Genomic DNA, 15758 nt, shown 5'->3' with positions numbered 1-15758 from the left:
GCCACTTTAATCTCATCTTTAATCATGGTGACAGGGAGAAATGCCCAAAGACTGGAGGAAAGCAAATGTCACTCTAATCTTCAAGAAGGTCAAGGAGGACCTGGGGAACTGGCTGGTCAGCTTCACCTTGATCTCTGGGAAGGTGGTGGAGCAGCTAATCATGGAAAACACTTCCAGGTGCATGAGAGAGAAGAAAATCATCAGGTGTAGTCAGCATGGATTCACCAAGGGGACGCTGTGCCTAACCACCCTGACAAGCTTCTATAAGGAAATGAACGACCAGCCTGGTAGCTGGGGATAGAGCAGTGGATGTAGTTTACTCAGACTTCACTAAGGCTTTTGACACTGTCTCCCATACAATTGTCATAAACAAGCTGGATGGGCAGAGAGTGAAGTGGATAGAAAACTGGCTGAATGGCAGAGGCCAGAGGGTGACACAAAGTCTGGTTGAAGGCCAGTTACTAGCAGTGTTCTCCAAGGGTCAATACTGTGTCCGGTCCTGTTTAGCATCTTCACTAATGATCTGGATAATGGAGCAAAGTGTACCTACAGCAAGTCTGCAGATGACACAAAACTTGGGGGAGTGGTGGATACACCAGAGGCCCACGCTGCCATCCAGAGTGATCTTAACAGGCTGGAGAAGTGGGCTGACAGGAACCTCTTGGATCTCAACAAGGAGAAGTGCAGAGTCCTGCACCTGGGAAGTAACAACCCCAGGCACCAGGACATGCTGGGGTGCACCTAGGTGGAAACCAGAAAAGCAGAAACAGACCTGGGGGTCCTGGTGGGCACCAAGTTGAACATGAGCCAGCAATGTGCCTGTGCAGCAAAGAACCCTGACACTATCCTGGGCTGCATTAGGCAGAAGTATCACCAGCAGGTCCAGGGAGGTGATCCTTCCCCTCAACGCAGCACTGGTGAGGCCTGGAGTCCTGTGCCCAGTGCTAGCCTCCCCAGTACAAGGGGGACATGGAGCTACTGGAAAGAGAGATTCTGTGATCCTGAACTGAAGATGATTTGCACTCACTATCCTAATGCTTATACATAGTATGAGACAGTAAAAATGAAGATTATAGTTTTTAACTGATTTAATTCCATGTGTTGCTACAGAGCTAACCTGCTAAAACTGAAGCAGAGATGAAAAACACTGTGCTCAGTTTCTACAGAATAGGTACTGAGTTCCTGAAACACTGCTGTACTGACAATATTCATATTTTTATTGATATTATCCCATTTTTATTGATAGGAATTCAAACACTTCACACTGCTTAATTTAAAATGTATTTACACTACTCCAATCTTTTGTTCATTATTACATTAACATTCACAAAGTAAATGCCAGTAAGAATGAAAAAGACAATATTGTGCCCATATATCCAAATATTAAAACTCCAAAGGTTATATGAAATATTAGACATTTTCTTTGAAAACAAGTGTCCGTTTTCAGTGAATTGTGAAAGAGACAAATCTTAACGGAAGAGTAAAAACCTGAATATGAAATACATTGACTGTGAAACTTAAGTACAAAATGGACTGTAGTTCTTGCACATCAGGATCTACCTTACTTGTATAAAAATCAGATCCTGACAGTATACAATGCTCAGGATTCACACAATACTCTCAAGGCCTGATTTTTATACAGGGAAGGTATTACAAGGTATACAAGTAAGAAACCTTACATACACTATGACATGAGCCAGTGTAATCTTGCTTGATAAGGAATATAGAAAGAAGAGCTGGTTATGGAAAATCAACCTAAATTGAAAAAAAAAAAAAAAAAAAAGGTATTTTTCCAAAATATGATTACTGGAATGACGGGTATATGATGCTTTAAAGAAAACTTCCTGCATTTTCTTGGCAATTCAGATATGCAGAGAGCATAGAAGAAACACATTCAAAAGTCAGAATTATTCTCCTTATTATAATTTTTCCACTGACTGAAATTGCATAAGAAGCAGATAAACAAAAGCTGACAAACACTAAGCTTCATCATTTATTTCTGAAAATCCTTTTCTTAGGGCCTACTTACTCAAGTGGGAACACTACAAATGCTGACATTTCCTAATAAAAATGAGTAACTGTATTATGTAAATATCTAATAATGTTTTAAGATTGAACTGTTTTACTGAAAATGAAAAGTGTTAATGTTGCAGTGATACTTTTTCCCACATAACTGCAAGAAGAAAGGCATTTCTATTTTCATAGGTTAATTGAAATATGGATTAAAGGTTCTCCGAATTTTCATTGAAACTGATTTAATTTTGACAGGTTTGTTGTTCACTGTCCATGTATCCCAGTGAATCCCAGTTGCAAGAAATCTACCTGTGTAACGATGAACACCGTTAAGATTTGCAAGGCCACACTGGTTGAACCACCATCCAGTGCTGTCACTGAAGTTACTGCAGCTCTTTACAGGCTGTTGTTTAATAGTGCACACTGGCCTACATCCATCATTATCAACATCAAATGTGCTGAAAGGCATTGAATTCTGATTATCTTCTTTTCTGTATCCTCTAAAGGCATCACCTAAGTGCAAGAGATAAAATAGAATGATGATAAAGGAGTTATTTATGAAGAAACACTACAAACTTTTCCTCTAAAATTACCAGAAAAACAGATTTCCTCAAAAGCAGTTCAAGACAGCACTAATGAGTCTATAATGTGTTGAAGACACAGGAAAGGAAAAGTATAAAATACTCAGAAGTACGGAAGAAGTGATGGAATATCTTTACCTTCCTGTTGCTCTTAGTGATACACACTAAGTCTGAAGGTAAAGGCTTCTGTCCTCAAAGACAGTGGGAAAAAAAAAAAAAAAAGAAACGAGAAGAGCTGTTAACTGAAGATTTTCCAGGAATGTGCCCAAAGTTCCAGAGTGAGTCATGAGATGAAACTGAATTGTTTAAACACAGACATCAGTGATTACTGGTTCTATTGTCTTACTAAAAAATAATGTTTCGTACAGATACAGGTAGAATAAGGCACCAACGCTTTCAGAGAATAACTAATACTTTGATAATAAGTGAATATTCTTGCATATTAGTAAACATGAGGCAAAACAAAATTAGAAAAATCTTTAAATTAATTAAAGAAGGAAGTTCTTACCAGCATTTCCTGAATAATGCCCCAAATGGATTTTAAAAGAACATGCTTCATCCTCTATCCAAAATCCATCATACGCTGCATAAGCATGCTTGTCATTTTCTGATTCCAAGTCCACATAAAGACTGAAACTAGTTGCTTTTTGGTTTACTATATGAAAAATCTTCCTCAATCCAAGCCAAAATTCCCCTGAAACAGAAATATAATGTATAGTCTATAAATTTCTAGAAACAAAAAGTGTAGCGTCTGCTAGTTTTCTTATTTTTGTTCCTGAATCAAATGTCTGATAGGCATATATTCCTTTAAAAGAGTAAAGAAAGTAGAGTGGTCTCCTCACTTCAGTGGAAAAATCCATGAAAAAATTCACGTGTGCATCATCTTTTTTCTCTGCAACAATATTAGAACTTTGTACACATGATGACTTTCAAATATTCATCTCCAACCTACTTCAGAAGAGTACAAAAACTAGAAGTGCTAAAGGTCCTCTTAACTAAATAGAATTCAGTAGTGCTCCTAGAGACAATACTGAGAAAAAAATGACAGTATGGTATGAAATGCAACAAAGCTCAAACCCTATTCTCGAGATTCGCTGCGCCTGTAAATCACGCTTTTTTCCATGAAAGGTTGCTCCATGTGACCTGAACTTCTTTGTATAGTTGAAAATATGTGTGTTTCATTGCAATCCCAGATAAACTCCTGAAAAAGCAGCTGTTTTTAGGCTAGCTGGATGAGAGATGGCACTAAACAAATTAATACCACAGCAGTGTTGGTATTAGCTACTGAAATATTTCCATTCTCTTTCTAACCATTCCTAATGGTATAATATTGCTGATTTTTCTTTCCTTCAGGAAAATATTTTGCAAGCATTATTAAAACCACATAAGGCTTTTTTAAATCTGAAAAAAGATGGGGAAAATACAACTTATACATATTTCAGGATGACAATATTGCAACATATTAAACACTTCTTGTGAGCAGAATACAATGGCTCAAGATTCCTGTAGGGTGATGTCATTATTGAGAAGATTAGAGAATAGATTTGACGGAGGGGAAAAATAAAACAAACAAACAAACAAACAAAAACTCTAAGTATAACTAGAAGTATAACTAGAATACTTCTTAAGAAACAAGAACTTTATTCTCCATACTCCTAAAAAAAATACACAAGTTAGTGGAAACGTAGCTTACATAAAGACAGCAAAAACACTGGGTCCAAAGCACTTAAGAGTATCTAAAATTAATACCAGATAGGACACCAAATCCATCCAGATATTCAGACCATGTTCTCTGAAATGTAATGATTCCATCAGTTCTTTTCTGAACTACAGTCCATCCACCTCCTTGAAAATCCATGTCACACAAAACCTAACATAGACATAGATATTATTAAGTATTCTTGAAGAAGCTATGAAGAATAAAATAACATTTTAAACACAATAAAGGTAGACTATTCTGATTCTTGCTAAACAATGTACCTTTCAAATATTTTAACAAAAAATCTTGAACAAAATTAAGTAATTAACCTGCAGTATTTTCCTTTATGTTCTTGTTAGTCTGCTGCATTTGGAGACTTCCTCAACCAGTGCAAACTATTGTGTGCAAATGTCTGCTCACATCAGATGTAAAAAATGCACTTTGATAAACACTAATGTATATTAATAGCAGCGTGAAGTGGAAGCAACAAGTAACATCATGTATTACTCTTGCAAAAAATTACAGATAGAGGCAATAATAATGAATATACCTTTATTTCAAAAAAGCAAAATTGACACTACTTCTTTTGTGTTCTCCCCTACCATCATACTTTCCTCCCAAGAAAGACTGTCTTTGTGATCCCTGGGAGATGCAGAGCCCTTAAAAGGTGAGGGAATGGAAAAAGTGATAGTGATAAGCCAGTATATAATCATTTATGCTGGAACAGTGGAAAACTACATAAAAAGGGGCCCCAATCCAGGAAAGTCTCAATGTGAACATTTAACAGCCTGCAACTGAGCAGTCCCACTGAATATACCGAATCAACTCTCAAATTTCTTGCTTTATGAGACATCGCTAAAATTTGTGCCCAATGGTATGTCAAATGGCAATGGTCCAGCTGCTCTCTGCTCTACTATGGAGTATCACGTTACATGGCACATTTTCTCCTCAGCCCATTTAACTTTAGACACATAATTGAGTTCCCTAAATAGGGCACCTAATTGTGCTTGTCTCCCCTCTAATCCCCCTTCTAGAGAGAAGTGGGCATTCAGAATGTGGCTCTGGGAAACCAAGATCTAAATCACCTTCTGCAGGTGGCAGATACTTCCCACAGTCTACAGAAAGGGCCCTTTAGACTCTTGGCTGCACTCAGGGATTTCAGTTAAGTGCCCAAATTAAGTGCAATGCATCCCAATCACTTTGGGTATTTTTCAAGTATGTTCCCAGTGCCAGTGCTTCATCAGGTCTAACAGGAATTAAACATTCTTGACATCCTAATATAGAGGGGTGCATATTGCACGTTTAGACAGTGCAACCACCTAAGGAGCAGTCTGAGTTTTACATGTTGCACCCCCATGGTGTGTACCACTCAGATACTTGGCATGAAACCAAAGACTTTTCCCTTGGCAGGAGCACATCAACATCATACTCAGACCTTCTGTGACTTAACATCTATGAAAGACAGGCAGGCAACAAAGCTGCAATGTGATCTAATTAATGCAGCTTGGGCAGTCTTGGATCCTCAAGTAAGTCAATGCCACTAGATGCTTTGAGCAATTCTTATAACCCAAATACTGAATGAATCATAGTAAAGGTCATGTGCATGAAAGTACAACTGGAAAATCATTGGCTTTACTCCCTGGAGAATCATGTGTTTATTTCAGTCACCCAAGGGAGGTGGAACTCGAATAAAAAGAAATATGTATGATTCCAAAATGAGTGTTTAGATACAGATACCTAAAATGCATTAAAAATAATCCTATTGACTCATCCATTGTCTCAAGAAGACGATTGCATGCTTGGCTACTCCTGTTACTATCAATCAGAAACAGAAGAGGAGCCCAGTTAGTCACAACGTCAAACCCCGGTCCAATATAAATCAGTGGGAGTGGTGATAATTCTCAGAAGGAGCAGATTTGGGTCTACATGAAAGATCATCAGCTGATTACTTAGATATGGCACGTAAACATACTGCAGCTAAGCAAGAATATGAAATAGGTACACAAAAAATGGTCATTGGTGTATTTCTTAATCCCTTATATGCTGGAAATGATGTGACAGCTTTCTTTCTTAAAGCCTTGTAATAGTTAATCCACTTTACAGCTTGTTTTACGTCCCATATCATGCAAGGTATCCAGGGCATGATTGTGCCAGGTACAATTTAAACTAAATGAGCAAGAAGTTGCTTCTACTGAATATTTTCCCTTTCCACCTTTAGTGTGCATAAGAAATATATTACAAACAACTGTGCAGTTTTGCTGACCCACCCTGGAATTATCTTTGATTTAAATTTACTCATCAAGAAAGGAATCAGAAAGTGAGAATGATTCAGTTTTCCAGAGGAGAAACTGTTTTTAATTGCCTTGTGTTTGGATGCTCAGACAAAAGGCCATTTGAGACTAATTTTCTGAGATGACAAGGAACCTGCAGCTCACACCAAAACTGCGTATTCTTAGGGCTCCCTGAATTCAGTTTTAAATTAGCTCAAGTTAAACACCTAAAATCTATGCTCACTTTTGAAAACGTGCCATTTCAAACATGAAGTCATGAGATCACGAGAAATTTTTAAAATAATTTTCTTAATTTATCTATATATGCAAATTATTCTAGAGAAATTGTTTTTTTCAGATACATTTAAGGGGCAGCTAATTTTCTATTGCTGAAAAGGTCCTCATTTAAACAAATTGTTTCATACTGGCTTTGTCTTCTGTTTTTTATTTTCTTAATATGGTTTTCTACCTGTTTGTATTATTCTTATTTTGCTAGTCTTCAAATCTTCCAAAATACATGGCTATCAGCCTCTTAAGTGCATTACAATTTATTGTTTATATTTTAATGTCTTGATTTTTTTTGTTCATCCAGCATTTCTTTTGTACTCTTTTTATGTTTCAACACATGCAAAAAATGCATTAAACAGTTTTCCTTAAAATAACATTCTGTAGGGAACACACATCCTTCAGATATTTTTCTCTGAGAACTTTTTGGCACTATTTTTTCATTTCTGTGTAACATCTACCAGACAAGAAATGAGACACTCGTTTCATGAGTGCAGAGATTTCTTCTCATTATTTATTGTTACCTTGTGGTTTTAATCAAATTATTATGATTTTCCCGTTTGTTTCTTGTTCTCCTTAAGGAACCTTTCCACCCATATAACTGATTCTCTGTTCTTTAGACACTGGCAGTAACTTCAAATGTGGAAAAATGTTAAATATACTTTTGAAGTGAAAGAAGCTTTACCATTCCACATGAATTTGCCAAAAGCTATGACCAGACCAAGCAATCACTTTTCTCACATAGAGAGAAAAGTCATACCATCTCTCAGTAAAAGTAATCTAGGTGAGGCATAAATATTTCATCAACAGGATACCCCTCAATCCAGAAGAAAGCAAATGCATTTTTTGCTATGGTTCAGCAGAGGTGAGGCAGACAGCATTTTCTGCATACTTATAAACATGATTATTCTGCAAACACTTCTACCTGTCTTTGCCGTTATTTTACGTGGAATGAACTTGCTGATGAGCTACAGATATTCTCCTTGAGCTCACTACATTGTATAGGGAGAGCAACAGACTTTTCTATCAGGGGTCTACAGAACCAAATCCATTATGTCTTTTGAGATCCCAGGATACTTCTGAAGCTTTTTCATAACAATGCTGAGCTCTTTTTCATTGCATTTTGTAGATTTCCAACTGGCTAGAGATAAAGGGATTCATCCTTCCTTTGTTATATAGAAAGGAAGACTTTAAAGTTAGATATTAAATTTTGCTATTTATTAGCTGGCTAAAATTCCACTTTTTTTTTTCTCTGAAAAGTAATGACCCCAGCATGTACGGCAAAATTGAAAGTTTGTAAGTGCTGTATCTGCCTTCCCACTATGCATAAGAAATTCCTAAGTAGAACAACCCAAAATAGAAATAAACTGACAAAAAAAAAAAAAAAAAAGTATTCCTTATGGTTGCATGCATCTGGTCATAGGAAACATGACTTCATGCTGCACTTCATCCTTTCTTCTTCATCTTAAGAATTTATGTCCTACAATGACTGGATATGAAGACTATTAAGTTTAGATGCTCTCTACCTTGAGTCTGAGTGATACTGGTGCTCAGACAAAGGCTTAAGCACCTATTTCTCAAGCTGATGTACATCTACACCTATATTTAGATGCCCAGACAATATCACAGTTCAAGCTATAGATATCAGCATCACCTCTCAAGAGAAGGCAACACTATATAGTTGTCCAGCAAAGCAAAAAGTCCAATTTTAGGTCCAAATGGATCAGACTTTTGGCTCTTTACTTTCCATCTCTAGCATAGAAGAGAACAGCATTTTTCAATGTCCAAAAGGGAGGCTTGAATTTTTCTTCAGTTTTCCTCTTCTGTATATTTTTCACTGTATTTGAAAACTGATGATGGGATATTATGAGAGATTAAATTTCTTTGTAGAAACTGAGAAAATTTTCCAAATTATAGTAAAGGCAGGCACATTTGGATGTTTTAATACACTTCTTATTCATATGTTGGGATACTGTCAAGGAAAACACTTTAAATCTATTAAATATATTCTAAGTGCATATTCTTAAGTAAATTGTGCCTAACGTGAGAGAGAAATCTATTACCTCAAAAGGATAATTTGATCCTTCCGGATGAATAATGTACAGACCAGTTGGAGTTTTTGAAACTGAACCGATGGTATCTTTAATATCAGTGCAATCCAACCCTAGAGAACAAAGTATTTGATGAAGCTTGTTAGCACAACATGTTAAAAAAAAATACAGCTTCAGCACAAAAATATTAATTTTGTTGGGAACTTATGAATGATCTCAAATATTGCCATGAAAAATTAAATCATGTTTTGTCATGAATTTACCTTATAAATGAAATTTCTCTGAGCTCCATTAAGCTTGGAAAGAACAAATTGCATTCTATTGAGAAAGTTCTATCTCATCTCAACTGATCTGATACAGAAAGTAAAGATTTTATATCTGGGTCTTATTTTACAGATTGTATTTGGGCAACACTTGTACAGAGTAAAAACACAAATTATCCAGGGAAGGATGTCTTCTTCCTGGAAATATTTGTATCTATATTTACAAAAGCTTTCACATCATAATGTTTATATAAAATGTTCTTTGCTTCTAAGTGTTAAGTCAGGTCTGTGTTAGACTCAAGAAAGCAGTTCCTAAGGTTAGGAGGAGTGCTTAGAGGTAACATTTCCTGTAGTTGGAATAGACACTATAAAGACGAACAGTGTACAAGTGACTTCCATTACATTTGAAAAAAGGGTATTGCAAATGCTGAGCACACTTTATTTCATTACAAAAGAAAGTACCGTTTAGCAACATCAGACCTGAACTGATGAACTAATGATCATGCTTGGTATTTTGCATAAAAATCAACAAGGTGCTAAACAGAATGCCCACAATTATCAGCTTGCAAATTATTTAAACCTGTCCTTACATAGATTCTTACATAGTTCACAAATTTTCCAGATTTTGTGTGTGCATACTAACACAGAATAAATACTGTACATGTTATAATTGCTTGTTTTTGCTTTAACTTGTTCTTTGTTAAGATACTCTTAAAGATAAAAAAGGAGGAGGTCAAGACTAAATGTGAAAAATACTTGCCATGAGATTGAACTGCTTTGTAAGGAAGTGGATCCAAATGCTTTCTTAAAACTTCTGCATTCAGAAGAAGAACTCTGTTCATGAGTTCATTCACCTGCAAGTTTAAATAAAATATCTTTAAATATGGTGCAGTGAGGAATTTTGCATTCATAGGATGTTCTTTTTGGTCCCTAGTAAATAAAATCTGAAGTTCTGATGTGTTAGTGATTTGTAACTTCATTATGTGAATTGATCCAACTTTTCACTTATTGCATCCAAAATCATTTTTAGGCACAACTCTGGTTAATTCAAGAAAAGTCCTTCAGTTAGATTAAGCCTTTTAACCTGTATTGAGTGCACAGTGTTTGTAAACTACTACCAGGGTTAATGATGATATAATGTCATGCATGCAAATACACTGTGTCCTGGTTCCAGTTAGGACAGAGTTAAGTAGCTCATAGTAGCTGGTAGGGTGCTATGTTTTGGATTAGGATGAGAAGAGCGCTGATAACATGCTGATGTTTTAATTGTTGCAGAGCAGTGTTTACACCAGGCGAAGGACTTTTCGGCTTCTCGCTCTGTCCTGCCAGCGAGCAGGCTGGGGGTGCAGCAGGAGCTGGGAGGGGACAGACCCAGGACAGCTGACCCAAACTGGCCAAAGGGGTATTCCATATCATCTGATGTCATACTAAACAATATATAGGGGTGGCTGGCCAGGGTGGGGGGCCGGCTGCTCGGGAATAGGCTGGGCATCGGTCAGCGGGTGGTGAGCAATTGCATTGTGCATCACTTGTTTTCTTACACATTATTATTGTTAATACTATTACCATTATCACTATTATTATTATTATTGTTATTATTATTTTCCTGTCTTAATAAACTGTCTTTATCTCAACTCACAGGCTTCACTTTCCCGTTTCTCTCCCCCATCCCAGAGAGGGAGGGGGGAGGGTGAGCGAACGGCTGTGTGGTGTTTAGCTGCCAGCCGGGTTAAACCACAACACACTGAGACTGCATAAAGCAAGCAATATGCAGGAATGGGCTGTCACTTCCCCTAATGCCACTAGGTTATGTAGCAGGTAACCATATATATATATATATGGTTATATATATATAACCATATATATAACCACATATATAACCAATATATAATCAATATATAATCAATATATAACCAATATAAGGAGTGCTAATTACTCCTTATAGAAATGGAACTCACACCTTACCCAAAGTACAAGTGATGGTGATAGAGATTCTAATTCTACTGTTCTAATGATAAAATAATAATAAAAAAAAAAAATCCTCCATTAGACAATAAGTGTAGTGCTAAATAATAATAAAAAGCCTTACGATAAAGAAAAAAGTACCTGATTAGAAAGGTAATCCAAGGAAGACTGTTGATCATCCATCATGTTTCTCACCAGCTTTTTTGTGCTTCTTGCGTATTCAACAAGAGAGTTCTGTAAATTTCCTTTGAAAGAAATATGTTCACCCACTTCATTAGCACAAATTAGAAATATTCTTGACCAAATAATGACATGCTTATTTAAGATATCTAAATGAATATCGAAGGTGTTTACCCTTAGGTTACCTAAAAAGATGCTAAGTATCTCAGTCTCGCTCATTGCAGTGCAGACATCTTAAGAAAAGACGACTCTTCATAAGATTTGAAGAATTTCATCTTCAGCTACTCAAATAACCAGTTAGTGGATACAACACAAATATAAATGCAACTGATAAAGGATAGATATGTAAGGTTTCCTACAATTCTACATTTTGTTCATTCACTATTCTATTTACTCATGCTCCTGTTTATCTCCCTGATGCTAAAAATACAAAAAACGAACTTGTCAGGTAATTAATAATAAAAATTTTAAAAATCATATGAGAAAGACAAGAATTTTGACAAAATTTTCTGAGGCTGGATAGCACCAGTTGATATGTAGTTTGTCAAGGTGATGAATAGAGAATATGTCTTGTATAGGTATCTACAGATGGCAAGCTGAAGTACAATTTCTTCTCACTTAATTTCAGACACCTAACTCTGATGTTTAAATGAGGGATAGGCACCCTAGTCTTCCTCTCTAAGGAAAAACTACAGATGTTCAGAGGACAACACAGACTTACATGGAATGAGTTGTTGCCTGGATTTGCCTGTTCCCACCAATAATTATAAAGACAAACTAGCATGATAAACTTTGTCATCCCAGCTGCACACAACACCCCAAATCTTCTGAACAATATTCAGCCTGGGCTGATGGGTCAAAGCCGTTCACATGTGCTCAAGAAGATTAAAAAATAAATTAGCGCAGCAAAACATAGCATAGCAGAGGATTGCATAGCATGGCATTGCATAGCTTGTTGTGGAGAGTATTCTTTATGAATACATACTGCACATGTACTGTTTTTCCCCTCGTAAAATTTTAGCTTGAACATCACATGGTACAAGGCATTGTTCTTTTTGTTTTGAAATATCTGCAGATTTATTTTTCTCTTCTGCCTTGAGTGGTTCGTCCACAGCTCCAACATTCCTTGTGCCCTGTTGTACCAAACAATGGAGGGGGAAACAAATTGATCATAAATGTATGTTAAATAGCTCAGTCTGCCAAAATGAAGCAGATTACTCCATGGATCTTCCTTTACAACCTGTCTTTTTTTTTCTTTTTTCTTTTTTTTTAAAGTTTTATCAAGCAATACTTGACAGAGCTGAGACCTAGGCCTATGAAGTATCTTCTGCTTAGCCATACCCCGCGAGAGTGTCAGAGGTAAAGAATAACCTCTATCACTTTTTAAAATACCGCCAACATTTCTGCTGTGGTATCTCTACCTGTGAGCACTGCGAACTGGAGGCCACAACTCAAAAATGCTTGCGTTTAAGAAGACTACATTTCAGGAACCACCACACCCAACAGACATCTCAAATGCTAACAAAGTTAATTTCACTGGACAGGAGAGGGCTTTTGGATTTACCACTTATTACCAAAACACTTTCACTCTGCAATGACCCTAAATTAATGACTTAGACTCTGATCATGGAAATACTTCCACAAATTGTTAATCTATGCACACAAGTAGTCCCAAACAGATTTGTAGACAAACCCAACATTTAAAATATTTTAAATGCTCTTTCAGAGGAGAGAGTAAGGGGACTGTATTCACAGGGATAAAATATCTGAAATGGTAACAATCAAAGCATTGGCAAAAGTAGTTTCAAACTACTGCATTTATTTATGTCATTTTAAAGTAGTATTTTCATACATAATATTTTTTCTTCCACGGTGCCAGGTAACATAATATAAGTGAACGTCTCTGATTCATCACTTAAAGAAAAGCTAAAAGTAATCTCTGAAATATATGTCATTGTAAAAAGGCTAAGAAACATATTCTCGTTTGTCTTTGTTTCTTAATTCCATAATCTCAGCAAGGCACAGTGGCATGCTCCTATACTGCATTTTCAGCTGTAAATAGGGCCCGTAGAAATGCAAAGATTTTAATGAAAAAGAAAATTTATTCAGACTTGACTGTATCTTCAGCATACTTGTTCTCCTTTCCTGCTTCAGGTTTCTCCTTTTGGTTTTGGCACTACACTGACCCCACTCTGAACAGGTTTTTTTTCCTATTTTTGTTTTTTAAAAGTGAAACTAAATAAATTAATTATCAATAAATATTAATAAATAAGTAAAGGAATTAAATTATAAACAAAGATATTTTACCAAAAAAAAGTTTCTGAATTATTTTAATTGCTTTTTGTGTTTAAAGATAAATAAATGCTAGAGATCTAAAAGAATATGTTTCTTTAATATAGAAATAAGCACAGAATAAAGGAAGAAAAATTCTATAACGGTTATAAATAGATCAATTGAAACTTACAAATAGTTCACTTGAAACCAAGTTTTGTTCCAGGGCTTTACCACAGCTACTCACCAGCTGTTCAGTTAAATACCGTTCAGAAAATATTTTAATTAATAATTGTGTTTTTAAAAAAGCCAACATGAAAGAGGCAATTAAATCTAACCTCAGCAATTCAAGTGAAAACTGTGATGCTGCCAAGACCAAGAGTTACTCTGCCTTTACAGTGATATAGATGAGATTAAAAATATGGCCTAACCACTGAGCTGTGATAAAAGACATTATGACAAAATTTTTCTCCTAATATACTGAATTTCTACAGCTTATTTTCTCTATCTGAAAATACCTGATTCTTCTGTATTTTCATACTTATCCTGAATACAGCAGTCTATATTTTAAAAAGCATTGGCCACTTTTCTGAGAAACTATTCAGTTATATTCACTATCTTATCTCAGCAAAGTAATTGAAAATCTTACCTTAGATGAACAAGGTTTGACATTAGTTATGACAGTCTCTCCCCAGCTGACCAAAAAAATACTAAGAGATATCAATGAAGTTACCCTAAAGCAGTTCATCTTTTACTTGAAGAAATGCAAATGTTTTGACGGGTTTCAAGTTTCTGTGGAAAGGATTGTACACTATGAAGTCCTGAGCTAACTATTCGGGAATGTGTAGAGCACAAAGAGCAGCCAACACATCACTCCTTTAATGCCTGCATTTAATAAAACGTATTTCAGTTGCACAGTAGGTTTTATATACTACACTATTTGTCTCCTGAGAGCAATTACCACTTATTACCTGTAGATGACACATCAAACATACATTGTCATTGTGGTAAAACTGTGACAGATTTTCTTATATGCTGTTTTTGAGCATTGGTATATGTGGTGCTGAGTAGCTGGGACTAATAGAAAAAAAAATCATCATTTTTCGTCTTTTTACAAAGGTTTTCATCATTAAAATAAAGATGTTTACACTGTTGTGGTGGCAGAGCACTACAATTGGCTGTGGAGACAATTTTAGAATATGTCCCAAAAGCAAATTCTATATAGCAAAGTGAAAAATATTACTTTCAACTAATATTTTATATTACATTGAGAATTACTGGGAAGAAAATAGCAGTCGTTCAGTCTCACTGGTAGACCATCTTTGGGAACAGTGGTATTGAGAGTGGGACAATCATTCAAATAGAGAAATTTTTACCCCTGAAAAATGTCAAAGTACAAGAGAATGTCCTGAAAAAGAAGAAAATTAAATTTAGTCCAAAGAAACTTAATTAAAACTGTGTAGCAGACACTTACAGTTTTCACACACTCAAATACACAATTTTGGTATCTTAAAAAATTAGATGTGATATTTTAACCAAAAAGGGAAATTGTCTTGAAAGTTCATGAAGGTCCAAGAGATTTTTAGCTATGCATGAACATTAGAGAATTTGCATTGTATGTGATCTGGCTGAACAAATGAAAGCTCAGCTTCTAGCAGACCACTGAATATATATTGTCTAAAGGACATTGAGAATACACTGTTCAACATCACCTTACGCTAGTACAGCCAATGTTCTAAATTTGTCTCAATGCTGTGGTTCATCTCTGTCCCTGTCTGAAGTTGGAATACACTGGAAATTACATTGGAAATAGCCTTTACCATAACAAGATCTGAAAGCAGTTGCAAGTGGTGGGTTAATCCAATGTTAAATCCAGATTTTAATATTTTTTAATCCAATGTTTTGTTTCAAAATTAATAGCTAAAGGGCACTAAGCACCTGTAACTGGCCTCTTCCTGAGAGGAGAACATTCAGCTGCCTGTGAAAGCTTTAACAACTTAGTTTTTTCAGTATTTCACAAAATCAAACTTTAAATTTGTTCTGAAGTACCACAAAGCACATTATAGTTTTCCAAGATAAGAGTTACTATAATTTTACAAATGCATCAGTTGATGCTTGCCTGAAAAAAAAAAAAAAAAAAGCTTTTTATGATCCACAGTACAGCCTACAGCCTTGTGTGA

At 35.8% G+C, this 15758-nt stretch overlaps 1 protein-coding gene across 2 annotated transcripts; it reads right to left on the bottom strand.

Annotated features, from left to right (window-relative positions):
* Nucleotides 1-329: 329 nt before the first annotated feature.
* On the bottom strand, nt 330-14385 carry ANGPTL5 (angiopoietin like 5). 2 transcript variants are annotated; one of them, XM_083821193.1, is made up of 8 exons: nt 12293-12418; nt 11493-11588; nt 11269-11372; nt 9923-10016; nt 8912-9012; nt 4344-4464; nt 3103-3288; nt 330-2526 (listed from the first exon to the last, which is right to left on the bottom strand). In XM_083821193.1, exons 2-8 carry the CDS (start codon nt 11524-11526, stop codon nt 2207-2209), a joined length of 960 nt encoding a protein of 319 aa, XP_083677319.1. In that variant the 5' UTR covers nt 11527-11588; nt 12293-12418; the 3' UTR covers nt 330-2206. The 2 variants fall into 2 exon arrangements, with proteins under 2 accessions (XP_083677319.1, XP_083677318.1); XM_083821192.1 differs by lacking the exon at nt 11493-11588 and adding an exon at nt 14228-14385 and having other exon boundaries at nt 331-2526; nt 12293-12440.
* Nucleotides 14386-15758: the final 1373 nt, after the last annotated feature.

The sequence above is a fragment of the Anser anser genome (assembly GCF_964211835.1).
Source record: "Anser anser genome assembly, chromosome: 1".
NCBI lineage: Eukaryota > Metazoa > Chordata > Aves > Anseriformes > Anatidae > Anser > Anser anser.
The sequence above is the reverse complement of the archived record's forward strand: the minus strand, read 5'-3'. Positions and strand labels throughout refer to the sequence as shown.

Coding starts and splice junctions, on each gene's coding strand:
- ANGPTL5 (XM_083821192.1), bottom strand. CDS start 14,326: ATGAACTGCTTTAGGGTAACTTCATTGATATCTCTTAGTATTTTTTTG. Junction 10,017..11,268: donor TGGATTACCTTTCTAATCAG/GTACTTTTTTCT, acceptor TTAAACTTGCAG/GTGAATGAACTCATGAACAG. Junction 9,013..9,922: donor CAAAGCAGTTCAATCTCATG/GCAAGTATTTTT, acceptor TTTGTTCTCTAG/GGTTGGATTGCACTGATATT.